The 14,204-nt window shown below is 36.6% G+C and overlaps 1 protein-coding gene across 1 annotated transcript; it reads left to right on the forward strand.

Annotated features, from left to right (window-relative positions):
* The first annotated feature begins 4,414 nt into the window (after positions 1 to 4,414).
* LOC107600238 (ralA-binding protein 1-like) lies at positions 4,415 to 13,827 on the forward strand. The gene is made up of 8 exons (XM_016292082.1): positions 4,415 to 4,466; positions 4,940 to 5,374; positions 6,552 to 6,901; positions 7,409 to 7,570; positions 9,267 to 9,377; positions 9,715 to 9,836; positions 10,016 to 10,136; positions 13,117 to 13,827. The coding sequence occupies exons 1-8, from the start codon at positions 4,415 to 4,417 to the stop codon at positions 13,426 to 13,428; spliced, it is 1,665 nt and encodes a 554-aa protein (XP_016147568.1). The 3' UTR covers positions 13,429 to 13,827.
* Positions 13,828 to 14,204: the final 377 nt, after the last annotated feature.

Raw genomic sequence — 14,204 nt, forward strand, 5'->3', positions numbered from 1 at the left:
AATGCTCTTCTTATCGAGGCAGAATTTTGTTATGAGCAGACATTGGATTTGTACCAGTCAGGGTACAATTATAGTAAACTAAAACTAAAACCATAAGAAACAAAGAAAGAAAGAAAAGAAATGGTACCTGCAATCAAATAGAATTTTACATTTAAACTTAAACTTATTTTATTTTATTAAACAACTTATTTTATTCAGCTAGTTGCCAAGTCAACATTTCTCATTTTAATTTAACTTAACTTGATGCACTAAAATAACTAAAAATAAAATAAAATAAAAATGTATAAAAAATTAAAAATTATATATATATATAATTTATAGTTTATTTGCAAAAACTTTGTTTTTATAATTTTTTAATATTTGAAAGTATATATAATATAATATAATATAATAGTATATCAATTCAATTCAATTATCAGTTCACTAACAGTAACCACTGACTCATAACCCTGCATTTATCAGTTAAGTGTTCTGAAGAATGCTCTGCTTCAGTTTTATGATGGATGCCGTAAAATATGTCCAAATTCTTATCTGGCATATCAGATCAGTTGCACAACCTTAAACAAAATGATAATGCTTGAATCATGAAAGTGATTTCACAGCAATCCCCTGAAATGACCTAACCAGAGGAAGAACAACTAGGAAGGGCTGCTTTTGTTACTAGGGAACGTTTTTTCCCTTATCATAAATATGAATATTCTTCTGACGTTCATTCAACTGTAACACTGCACTATTGCTCTGTGGCTCAACAGCTTCATCTGCTGGCCTCATGGGCTCATAGAACACACTGAATATAATGTAGAAAGTCAATATGTAAAACATACTTTCGAGCATATTTTATTTTGTCATGTAAATTAATATCCTCAGAAATGTCCTCAAGTTGCTCAAATTGATCAAATGAAACCTATGTAAACAAGTGCAGAGAACTCAAACTAGAGCTCCCATAATTCAAGGGGGCTCCAACTGCGCATGCGCGCGTGTCAGACGGGACGTAAACAAGCTACAGGAAGTGCAGCTGTTACATTGATCATAGCAGGTTTGTGAACGGTTATATTTGTTTAATATATTTGTATTTGTTCTTTAAGATTTTGTCGGAAATATGGTTTATTTTCTCGCTCATGCAGTGTTTTTGTCTTTTAATAGTTTGTAAGGTTATCTTTGCCCATAAAATCCGAAGTTCGTTAGCAAGCATGCTAGGTTAAGAATCTTCCTTTATGTAACTTACATTTGAATGTTATATTAGCACTGATGGTATTATATGTTTTTTATCGGTGGTAAAGCATCTTTTAAGTGCGGTTCATTAATTGTTTTAACACGTTTTGAAGTTATTCTGTCATATGTGGTCAGGCTTGTGTTTCATTCAACGAAACAGCTGCTGTCAGGAGAGATTTATTCTGCTCCTTAGTCGAGAAAATAGTTAATTATGATCTGTCAAAATGCATTTAAATCGCTACGATTGCGTGAGTTAAATCTGTTAACTCTGTTCTGCATGTAATGTGATTTCTGACGGTTTTTTGGATGTGGTAGGGGCCCACAGACATTGCATAATATATAAAATGGGAAGTTGACATTAAACTTCAGTAGTGTGACTCTGACATACTTAAGCCTAAACATCTAAAAGTGTGGTTTATTGTACAAAGTAGGATTCTTTTACATGCACATTTTAATTATCTTAAAGGGGTCATATGATGCGTTTTTCAAGTTCTCCTTTCTCTTTGGAGTGTTACAAGCTGATTGTGCATAGATAAGATCCCTGAAGTTGCAAAGACTAAAGTCTCAAAACCAAAGAGATATTCTTTATCAAAGTTAAGACTCTGCCACGCTCCCCTAAAACGGCTCGTTCTAACACGCCCCCACCTATCTACCTCACTATGTGGAAATATTAGCATAATGCCACCCAAATGTTCACGCAAAGAAAGAAGGCGTGGTTTCAGTAACCGCAGTTAGTGTTGAAGCAGCATGTCAGGGAGACGCTGTGTGTTTCTAGGCGAAAGCAAAAGCACTTTATTTGGTCTTCCGAAAGTAGATGCATTTAGAAATCTTTAAGATTACTTACAACAGAACAGCAATGCATTTTATGGACGACCGTTTCGTGAACCTAGGAGAGGAGGTCATTCTGACTTTGCTATGACAATCTGGCGCTTCTGAATCAGCTACTGTTTTGTTATTAGTTTAAGTATTTGCTATTGACTGTTCAAATGCGGAGTTTTGTGCATTGTGTGTGTGCGCGAGTGAGCGTGCGCGAGAGAGAGCGAGAGAGAGGGAGGGTCACATCACATCACAGTGGAGTCAGCTGTCTTAACCGTGGCTTGTGTACTGCAAACACATACCAGCTTCATCACTGTGTCTGTCACGTGACTCTGTTCCCCTTTCGGGCTCCTTCTTTACATTTATTTTGAAAGATGAAGCTCGCGATTATGGTAAGGGGCGTTACATTTCCGATGAGTGCTTGCAGTGTTCGGCCAATCACAGTGCACTGGGTCAGCTGGCCAATCAGAGCAGACTGCGCTTGTCGGAAGGAGGGACTTTGTAGAAAACGAAGCGTTTGAGAGAGGCGAGGCATAGAGGACCTACAATAATGTACAGTATTTGAAAAATAATGTGTTTTTTGAACATTAAAGCATGTCAACATATTCTGTTACACCAAATACACAAAATAATGATCTTTAAAAAAGCATCATATGACCCCTTTAATATTTGTCATTTGTTTAGATTAGCAAAAACAAAATCTAATAAAATAATAAAGATTATTAAAACTGGAAAAAAAAATTTATGTCCATGTTATTTGACAACTAGTACCCACATGAATATTATTGATGTAGGTTGTTAGTTATTATTTGGAGACTTTTGTTAGGGAATTAAACTAAGCTTAAAGTCATCATGAACTCATAAATTACCATATTTACTGTCTAAATATGTGCTTCTGGTCTTATACTGAATGATTCATAGCTGCATGTTTTTCTTGTAATGCTTTTTTTTTTATATATCAATATGTATTAACTTGCTCCGCTTAAATGACCCTTACCTGTTAGAGATCACTTGTTATGATCCAGTCAATTCTGATCAAATCAAGTCCATGCCTCATTTTCTGTTTCTTGCTACGTATTCTTTTCAGTGAGATCCGATTCATTAAATATGTATGTGTTTGAGATTGTTATGCTGGTATTTGTGTGTGTCCCTACAAAATATGGTTATATAGTTAATTGTTTTACTTAATCAAATAGCATAAACATTAATAGATCACTTTTCATGAACGAAAGTATCTCAAAGTGCTACTAATTGGTACTTTTGTTGTTATGAATGGCTTGGGACTGAGAAAGTTCATTTAAAGCTTTGTAAAAATATATATATTTTCTTAATTTTCTTTTAAAATTTGTGTTACATTTTTAGTCATTTAGTTTTTTTTTAAATATGTAAACTATATAACTGTGTAACAATATATATTAGTTTTTAATACAGTTATTTTAGTAGCTAAATGTTAATGAGAAATGTTGCCTTGGCAATTAGCTGAAATAAAATGGGTTTACATTTTATTTTATTTCAGTTAAAGTTTATTCTATTTTCATTTCTTTTTCTGTTTTTAGTTTTAATTAACTATAATAATCCTGTTTCGTTTGAATCCTGTGTAGCATTTGAGCTGCTCTTGATTCAAATATTTATTATTTCATATTCAAACATTTTTGAGTGTCTAAATTCCTTTTAGAGCCACTGTAAATCTTTGCACAAGATATCCTTGAATCTTTTGTGTACAGAAATCTGTATGACGCTAGTTTGTAATGGGCCAGAGCCAGTATTCACAATATATTAATATGACTGACCTAAACTACCATTCAAACAATGGGGTCAATATGTCTTTTATTGAAAGAAATTAATACTTTTATTCAACAAGGATGCATTAAATTGATCAAAAGTTACAGTAAAGACATTTATAATCTTACAAAAGATTTCTATTTCAAATAATTGCTGTTTGAACTTACTATTCATCAAAGAATCCTGAAAAATGTATCACGATTTCATCTGAAATTTGAAGCCTTTTTCAGCATTGTAACAAGCATATTTGAAAAGCAAATCAGCATATTACAATGAGTTCTGAAGGATCATGTGTGACACTGAAGACTAGAGTAATGATGCTGAAATTTCAGCTTTGTATCACAGAAATAAATTGCATTTTAAAATATAGTAAAATAGAAAACAGTCATTTTTTATTTGTAATTTTTTTAAACAATAATTCAGTTTTTACTGTATTTTTGATCAAACAAATGCAGCCTTGATGAGACTTATAAGAGACTTCCAAAAACATAAAAAAATGTTTACCAACCCCAAAATTTTGAATGGTATTTTATATATGAAATATCATCAAAAGGCCAGTGAGATATTGTTTTTGTAACTGTATATCCCAGCTCTAGTTGATAGTATGGACTTCTGCCCTCAATGTGCAAATGTTCCAGTTTCTGTGCAGCTTCAGAGTGAATTCGTTATTTTCCTGCCGCTATATTTAGCCGCCCTGCAGCAGCCTATTGCACACAAGCAGGAAGGGATGGAGCTTTTAAAGACACACCCTGTCCATCCCTGTAGGTGTGTTATAGTGGCTGAGGAGGGGCCGGTCATGAATGCTGGCTGACGGGGTCAGAGCCGCTGATTACTGTTCTGCTCAGGGTGAAGTCAGGACAAGGAAATAGATCACTTAAAAAAAAAAAAAAGAGCTGGCACAAGGGGATATTGCTAAATTGTAAGCTTGCCTCTTTAGAGCAGTTTTCAGTGTCTTTCTCTTGCTCTCGTTTCGTTCTGCTCGTTTCAGTCTCACCTAACCTTGAGAGACACAGACGGTGGGACAGTAAATTTTGCACAGCCGTTAATAGGACTGTTTCTTTTTAGCATCAGGTATTGGAAGAAGGTCTCTTCTCTTCTCTTCTCTTCACCTTATCTCTTCTCTCTTTAGCCGAGGGATACGCCGCGTTCCAGGAGAACAGTTCTGCCGATGAGGCCGAGAGCCCGTCTAAGATGAAGCGCTCCAAGGGCATCCACGTCTTCAAGAAACCCAGTTTCTCTAAGAAGAAAGAAAAGGACTTCAAAGTGAAGGAGAAGGGGCCTAAAGAGGAGAAGGCTAAGGACAAGAAGTCCAAAGACCTGACGGCAGCGGACGTCGTGAAACAGTGGAAGGAGAAGAAAAAGAAGAAAAAGCCCAGCGCCGAGCCCGAACCCATCGTCACGGAGACGGCGACGACGTTCCGGCCGATCTTCGGAGCGCCTTTAGCGGAAGCGGTGAGGAGAACGGCGCTGTATGACGGAATACAGCTCCCAGCCGTCTTCAGAGAGTGTGTGGACTACATCGAGAGCTATGGCATGAAATGTGAAGGCATCTATCGTGTCTCTGGTATGGCCCTGTCCTTCTTCCTGTGAACTGAAATCTCATGTTTGTTTATTTAAAGAATATTCTGGGATGTTTTCAGTTATTGCACACAATAATTTTAACTTGCACAAAAACACTGACCTCATATTAATAATTAATAATTATTTTATTATTTTAATTATTAGAAATGGTGACCAAAATAGAATCTACTGACACATTAATATACATTTTAACCAAAATTATTCAAAATAGACAGTTAATGTACATATAATGCATATAATATAATATACATTATAAAAAGTGAGTGATTCAAGTCAAATTATTATCAACATTAAGCTAATAATCACCCAGAATATTCCTTTGATCTTATTTCCTTCCCCCTAATTTGGGATGGCAATGTAACCATTAGACAAAGTGACTAATGAATATCCAGTTTTTTACCAACCATTTTTTTGTTATCTCATTTCAAATAAACCCTCATTATTTATAGTACAGTTCTAACGCTTGGGGTTCTAAGATTTTCTGAATGTTTTGAAAGAAGTCTCTTATGCTCACCAAGGCTGTGGTTGCAAAGCTGAATTTTCAGCAGCCATCAGTTATGCTGCTTGGTATTTTTTGTGGAAACCAGATTCTTTTTCCACAAGTTCTTTTTCAAAATTTTAAAAGAATATAAATTACTTGAAATATAGGTCTTTTTGTTACATTATACATGTTTTAACTGTCACTTTTGATCAGTTTAAAGTAACCTTGCTGAATAAAACTGTTTATTTCTTTCAAAAAAATACAAAATACATCTTACAGACCTCAAACTTTTGAACAGTAGAGTATATGTAAAAGTCAACATGTGCAATCTCAATGTGTTTTCACATCTGTGTCCAAATTCAGACTTTTAAAGCACTTTAAATTATTAAAAAACAGCCTAGTTGTTTTTCCAGATTTAAATTGTTCCTACCTTAAAAGTGGGCTTGAATCACTTTTGACAGCATTTTAGTCCACTTTCTATTTATGATGTTTAATTCAGTAACCATACAATAACTCGCATGCGTACTGTAGGTCTATCTCAAAAGTGCTCTAACTTCATGCTTATCTGAACGGACAACGAAGACATGCCCCTTGCCAGATTTTATTTTGTCTGCATGGAAAAGTCCAAATCAAATGTTCCTTGCAGCTTTTGACTCTTGCCCCCATGTTGTTCCTGTAGGTATGAAGTCAAAGGTTGACGAGCTGAAAGCAGCGTACGATCGCGAGGAGTGTCCGTGTCTGGAGGAGTATGATCCTCACACGGTGGCCAGCCTGTTGAAGCAGTACCTGCGAGAGCTGCCAGATAACCTGATGTGTAAAGAGCTGGCCCCACGTTTCGAGGAGGCCTGCGGACGGCCCAGCGAGGCAGAGAAACTGCTGGAGTTTCAGAGGCTCCTTGGGGAGGTTCCAGCGGGGAGCAGAATCCTTCTGGCCTGGCTCATCACTCACATGGACCACGTCATCGCCCGCGAGACAGACACCAAGATGAACATCCAGAACATCTCTATTGTGCTCAATCCCACCGTACAGGTGAGTTTATGATCTACAGGTGATGTTCGCTTGTTGCAATACTGGCCCTTTTTCCATGTGCAATATTTTGTAAATATTCAAGTATGTCCAGATTTCCAAAAAGTGAATTTTGTACCCTGGATGGAAGTAGAGAGTAAAGATTTTATTCTGTACAAGATGTTTAATATAGTGAGTGAAATGTTGCTAATCATCACTGATGGTGTTTCAGTAGATGGTTTTAAATGCATTTCTGCTCTCAGACTGAGGGCTGTCCTACTTTATAGTCTCTCAGGACACATGGAGGATAGAGGTACCCTCATACTGCTAATGAGATCATTGTTTGGGGTCATTTTTATTGGAGAGAGCTGACCGCAAATGATGCAGAGAAGAGGGGAGAATATGATTGGGCAATAACAATGAATGTACCTCCCATAAACGGTGGTTCTGCCTTTTTAAGGTTCACCATGGCTGTGTATTCCTGTATGACACAAAATCAATCCTTTATGTCCAATGCTCTCTGGTTTGTAGATCGGGAATCGTGTGCTGTACGTGTTTTTCACTCACGTCCGTGAGCTGTTCGGTGATGTGGTTCTGAAGCCGGTCGTCCGTCCTCTGCGTTGGTCCAATATGGCCACCATGCCGACCCTACCTGAGACCCAGGAGAGCATTAAAGAAGAGATCCGCAGACAGGTGGGGCACAGGACTGAAACAATACAGCTATAGGCCTATACTTGTCCCCATGAAATCAAAATTAAAGTTTTTTGGGTGTTAGTATTAATATGTTAGTCTTAAGGTTATCTATAAGGCAGTGTGCTCCAAAACAGTGACAAAATTCGCATTTAGAAGATATAAGCATTCAAAGCTTGCAGTTCGTCACTTCCGCCAAAACGGCTCAACGTCACATCGTACTTCAGCTTCTCATCAAACTTTCTGTCCAATCAAATGCTCTCTAGAATCCTATAAAATTCTACACTATAAAATAGACGCTGAAGCCGCGGCTGAAATCGGTCACTTGTCCACAGAATTAGTATTTTCTGTACAGTAAATGGCACGTAGTGCACTATATAGGGGACAGGGAACGATTCAAACCGTGTAAATGTGCTTTCCATTGAGGAAAAAAAGAAGTCTGGTTTGGCGTTGTGTCACGCTATCCACCGCACCGCACACACACTCTGGCACGGAGCAGATCACATGCGTGAGTCGGCGCAGACCACAGAATGTATTGGAGCTATTTGAATTCTACACAGAATGCTATATTTTATAGCAGTATGGATGAGATTGTGGCTGGCATACACTGTCAAATGCGGCTTTACGGAGCTCAACGGCTCTAGCCCAAGCTGTGATATAAACAAACGCTATTGGCTATTTTAAAAAGGGGTGGGGCTGCTTGATATGTCCCGCCCTGTCTTCCTGTTTCAGTTAAAATGACGTCAACACATAGAGTAACGCTGTGTGTTTCTAAGCATTTCAGGGGACCTTTAAAATAAAAGAAGTGGGTCAATCTCACAAACCTGTCTAATGGTTCACAGTTCAACCCAAAACTTGAACAAAAGATTACGGAATTATATTTTGCGTAATAAATAATGCATCTTGTGAGGACTGTTAAGATTTTCATCCAGATCGTATGATTTACCTGGAAGAGGAAGCTGTATGATGGAAAAAGTTTAGTGTTTTACATAAAATAATTTGTTTTATTGTGTCAAAGGCAAATGTGACCTTAGAACAAGGAAATGCGTGTGATATTCAAAACAGGAGATGAATCCAAACTTCGTGAGTGAGGAGAGACTGGAAACAAAAACAGATCTGGAGCAGAGAAAACGAAAACAGTCCTGATGTGTGTGAATCTATAGCTGGCTGTTGTCACATGATTTCAACAAGATAACAATAACACTACATTTTATGGCTCGGAGGTTGCTCTCTGTGAGAAACGTTCTCAATTTAGTTTGATAGATGTGTCAACTTTGTCTCAGATGTTTCTCATAAAAACCTGTTGAAGGAATAAGACACAAAAATTCATATTGAAATCTCTGACTTTGATTGCAGATTGCTGAACACAGTTTGAGATGTTGAGATTTCATCTAGAGCTAGGAGAAAAGTCAAAGCAACAAGAGACGAAACATGAGGAAAAAACAGCCTCATTTGCTCTAGGACAGCTAAGATTTGTAGATGTCTCGTTTGTGAGTTATAGTGAAATTTCGGAAACCAAAAAATGTCACCGAAAGAGCAAAAAAAAAAATGCATTTTCAGTTTCAGCCGAAATGGTTTTGGAGAACCGAAATCATTGGCCAAAAACGGTAACGTTTAATTAGCGGTTCTCCAATAGCACATATTATACTTATTTATTATTCTCATGTGTTGTTTGTTCTCTGTCCCTCTGAATCTGCAGGAGTGTGAGACTAAAATCGCGCAGGAAATCGCCAGTCTATCTAAAGAGGACGTATCAAAGGAGGAGATGTCTGAGAACGAGGAGGAAGTCATTAATCTTCTCCTGGCTCAGGTGAGGCCACCTGCTCGTGTTTCAGATGCTGGCTCGACACTGAAACGGCTACACAGATAAACAAATCAGCTGGTCAATGATAAGCATCATTGTACTTTGCATAGTATTCGCCAGAGCCGTTTTTAACACATGAACCTACAGAAACACATAATGTGCAGATGCTTGCATGCACACCTAAGCAGCATGTGAAACAGGGGTCTTTTTTCTGTCATTTAGGATGTTCCAATTCTACTCTACAATTTTGCTGCATACTTGCACTTGTGCACTTGTGAATTGGGATGCAGCCGAAGATTATTTCTGTGTGATGTTTGGTTTGTTTCTCTACCGCCCCCTGCAGGAGAATGAGATCCTAACAGAGCAGGAGGAGCTGATATCACTGGAGCAGGTGCTGCGCCGGCAAATTGCCACAGAGAAAGAAGAAATTGAGCGACTGCGTGCGGAGATCGCAGATATACAGAGGTGAGAGTTGACACACAGGTAAAATGATCAAATTTGTTGCTAATTATAATAATACATGATCATAATCATGTGATTTCTGTGGGAAGCAACATTTCTGAAAAGTCTCTTCTGCCCTTCAAGGCTAAATTTTTGGTTCATTTTCTGCTTTAAATGACACACACACACACACACACACACAGCCGTCAACAGGGCCGCAGTGAAACAGAGGAGTATTCATCAGACAGCGAGAGTGAGAGTGAAGATGAAGAGGAACTGCAGATGATTCTAGAAGACCTGCAGAAACAGAACGAAGAGCTTGAGGTGAGAACTTTGTTTGTACAAAGTAGGGCAGTCAGTCGATTAAGTTTTTTAATAATTTTAATAAACTAAATTTGGCTGTGAAAATACCCCCAAAAGATAATTTAAAGTTATTATTGTGTTAAATGTTTAGGCTACAACGTACCTTTACCTATATCTACATAAAAGAAGATCATTTGAGAAACATCTCAGTATTTTTTGTTCATACAATGAAAGTCACTGGTAACCAAAACAGCTTTGTTAGCTTTGTTACCAACCGTCTTCAAAATAACTTATTTTGTGTAGTACAAAAGAAAGTAAGTCATTCAGGTTTGAAACAACATGAGGGTGAGTAAATGATGACAGAATTGTATTTATTTATTTTTATTGAACTATCCTTTAATGTTTTTTATTTATTTATTGTTTAATAAATGAAATGATACTCTAAAGAAGAAACTAAAACTACCAGCAGGTGGCAGTAAATGTCTTTATAAACGGCTCTCTTTATGAATGGGCTACTGAATCATTGATTCACATGATTCGTTCAAAACGCGGATTCATTCAGAAACTAAACACCGTGTTGCTTGGAGACGCACAACAATTCTGCTGTGTCTTTTATAGGTAATATTTTCGCAAAATTGAACAAAAACGCACAATATTGTGTTTAAAATATTACACAATATTAACTTCTTATTTACTGAATTGTTGTATAAAATCACATTTGCACTCATGTTCTCCGTGACAAAAACAGCAAAGATAGGCTTTGTTACCAACCGTCTTCAAAATAACTTATTTTATGTAGTACAAAAGAAAGTAAGTCATTCAGGTTTGAAACAACATGAGGGTGAGTAAATGATGACAGAATTGTATTTATTTATTTTTAGTGAACTATCCTTTAATGTTTTTTTATTTATTTATTGTTTAATAAATGAAATGATACTCTAAAGAAGAAACTAAAACTACCAGCAGGTGGCAGTAAATGTCTTTATAAACGGCTCTCTTTATGAATGGGCTACTGAATCATTGATTCACATGATTCGTTCAAAACGCGGATTCATTCAGAAACTAAACACCGTGTTGCTTGGAGACGCACAACAATTCTGCTGTGTCTTTTATAGGTAATATTTTCGTAGGCAAAATTGAACAAAAACGCACAATATTGTGTTTAAAATATTACACAATATTAACTTCTTATTTACTGAATTGTTGTATAAAATCACATTTGCACTCATGTTCTCCGTGACAAAAACAGCAAAGATAGCCTATTGCTCTCACTGCTCGTTTGATATCGCTTATGATATAAATATGAGATAAAAACTCATACAGGGGTATTTTTTGCACCAATATCTTGAATTTTAGGGCATAACTGCGTATGAGTTGCTGCCGTGCAACATAGTTGTCAACTGTATTAAAATGTAATATGATGTACAGGTCTGGGGGTTGGGCCAGTGCGTTAACTGCGTTCAAATATTTTAATCGCGTTATTTTTCATAACTACCGTATTGACCCGAATATAAGACAATGTTTTTTTTCTTGGAAATACATCTGAAAAAACACGGTCGTCTTATATTCAGGGTCTAGACTTTGACATGTTAATAATACACCCACAACAATAGGTGGCGCCAAATACACATAAAACGAGCGTGCCATGAAATACGTAATGTAATGCGTGTTGTAAAGATCGCGAGTAAAAACAAAAGAAAAAGAAAAGCTTACAGCTGCATGAGTCGTGACTGTCACATTAGCCTGATGCGACCAAACTCTCTTTATGATTTTAAAACGTAACACAGTACCCAGATTTGAAGACTAAAGTAAGATTTAACTTCTACTGTTAATAAGATTTCGGTAGACTACTATTAGATGAATAGCCTAAATGTCCTAATTCAGATGAGCTACCTGGTTTTTTTAATGGTATATCAAAAAGTGTATATTTTTTAAATGTGATTGTTGGTACATTTTACCATACTTTCAAAACAAAAATTAAAATAGGAAAAATATACAATATGAAAATAATTGAAGACAAAATGTGTTTTACTGAGAAAAAAACAAGATTTGGTTTTTAAAAAGCCTTTTTCCAAAAGGTACATCTAGAAAAAGGGGGGTCGTCTTATATTCGGGCCAATACGGTAATTAATTAAGTTAACTCGTTAAACTGACAGCCCTAGTACAACGTTAAAATTTAATTGACCACTGCTGAGTCCTACCCTTTTTAGTTACTGTTGTTAACTTTGTCAAGCTTTCCTATTTGTGCTTGTTTTGTTGCATTGTCTGAATTACGTCAGTTAAGAATAATAATAATAAGAAGAATTATTATTATTATTATTATTAAATGAGTTCTAAAAAAAACTGTTGTTTATAAAACAAGTAGTTCCGGCTCTAAAATCTAATTGGATAAACCATGTTTAAAACTGCTGAAAAATAGTCAACATACAGTTATTTTAATATCATTAAGATGGTATAGTTTTTATTAATATTTTGAATTAGTTTTAATGTTTATATTTTAATGTTGGTTTAATTTTAAAAAATCATTTTAATTTTGTTTTAAGTTTTAGTAATTTTGTTGTGTTTTTGTAATTTTTATTAAACATTTTTTTTGTAAATATGTCCAATTTTTATATATTTTTAGATCAGTTTTAATTATTTTAGTACATAAAGTTAAAATGAGAAATGTTGAATTGGCTTCTAGCTAAAAGTTATATATATATATATATATATATATGTATTTTATTTCAAGTAAACATATTCAAGAAGCTTTTGATGGACAAATTCAAGTGCCATCCTACTTTTTTTGTCTTACTCAAGAAGTATATTGTTTTCATTCTGATATACATCACAAAAGAAAAGGAAAGTTGATTGTTTTAAGCCAGTTTTAATGTGCAGAGCCTGCTTGGCTTCTGTAAATGGTTAATTACTTAATTATATTATTTGCTTCTTAGCATTTGGCCTAAACTACTCATTGAATTCTATGCATCAGTCTCATCTTTGTCTTTTTGTTTCACTGCAGAATAAAAACACTCATCTGAATCAGGCCATCCATGAGGAACAGGAGGCCATATTGGAACTGCGTGTTCAGCTCCGCCTCCTTCAGACTCACAAGCTACAGCAGGAGCTCACATCCACGCCCACTTCCGAACAGGCCCCGCCCTCCCAGCCCAGCCCAGAGGAACGATCTAGAGCGGACGAGCCAATCAAACGTGCCGCAGTGGTCGCCATGGAACCCACTGCCGCAGCCGCTGCCGCCCCAGCCAATGGGAAGCCTGGAAAAGATGCCATGAAGCCATCGCCCAGCAAAGACAAGAGGGAGGCCAACCTGTAAACCATCTGACCATCACTACACCTGCGCTTGTGTTTGCTCATCACGTAACTGTGACATCTTGGGTCCAGGGTCAACAAGGTGAAGTGAGATGGTCGTTACACTGGGAGAAAATTGGACAGCAGAGGACGGAGGCAAGATGTGATTTGTAGGTCAATAGGTCTAAAGAGAGGCGAGTATGGGAAACATTTCTGATTGGTCATCATCACAATGGAGTGAAATTGGATTCTTTTGACACGTTTAAGTCTGTATGTGAAATTGCAGCAGCACAATCAGATCTTTGTGTGTGTGCTCAGATTCGTTCTGCCCTTTGACCCCTGTCTAAAAAGATAGGCTGATTCTCTTTTTCAAAATAGTTAAGAGTGTTAAGGGTTTGTGTTTAAAAATCCCAAGTTTGTTAAAAAAAAACAAACTGGAACTCTTGATTATTTCGGATTCCTTTTCTCATACTCGACAACACGTAGTGGGTTTTTTTTTTAACCGTTACGAAGTTCGTCTCTCAGTCGTCGTGAACCATCGTGATTTGTAAATACAAATATCGTCGGGTGTTTTCGCATAAAAGTATTCTTTAGGAATGTTAGCGGCCATGACGTCACCGCCGGCTGTGCTCGCGATGGAATTCTAGCGCACTGCGCTCTTCACATTGCGCAGTATATACTGCGTGTTGTATATTATTACCAAAAAAATAGAACGTAAAACAGAATTCACTGGCTATTAACAGAAGAGCATACTACTCTCTGACTGTGTCTGCACTATGTATACTGTGCACAGATGTTCTT

The sequence above is a fragment of the Sinocyclocheilus grahami genome, unplaced genomic scaffold, assembly GCF_001515645.1.
Source record: "Sinocyclocheilus grahami isolate Dianchi unplaced genomic scaffold, SAMN03320097.WGS_v1.1 scaffold280.1, whole genome shotgun sequence".
NCBI classification, from domain to species: Eukaryota; Metazoa; Chordata; class Actinopteri; order Cypriniformes; family Cyprinidae; genus Sinocyclocheilus; species Sinocyclocheilus grahami.

Coding starts and splice junctions, on each gene's coding strand:
- LOC107600238 (XM_016292082.1), top strand. CDS start 4,415: ATGGACTTCTGCCCTCAATGTGCAAATGTTCCAGTTTCTGTGCAGCTT. Junction 5,375..6,551: donor AGGCATCTATCGTGTCTCTG/GTATGGCCCTGT, acceptor TTGTTCCTGTAG/GTATGAAGTCAAAGGTTGAC. Junction 9,837..10,015: donor GAGATCGCAGATATACAGAG/GTGAGAGTTGAC, acceptor ACACACACACAG/CCGTCAACAGGGCCGCAGTG.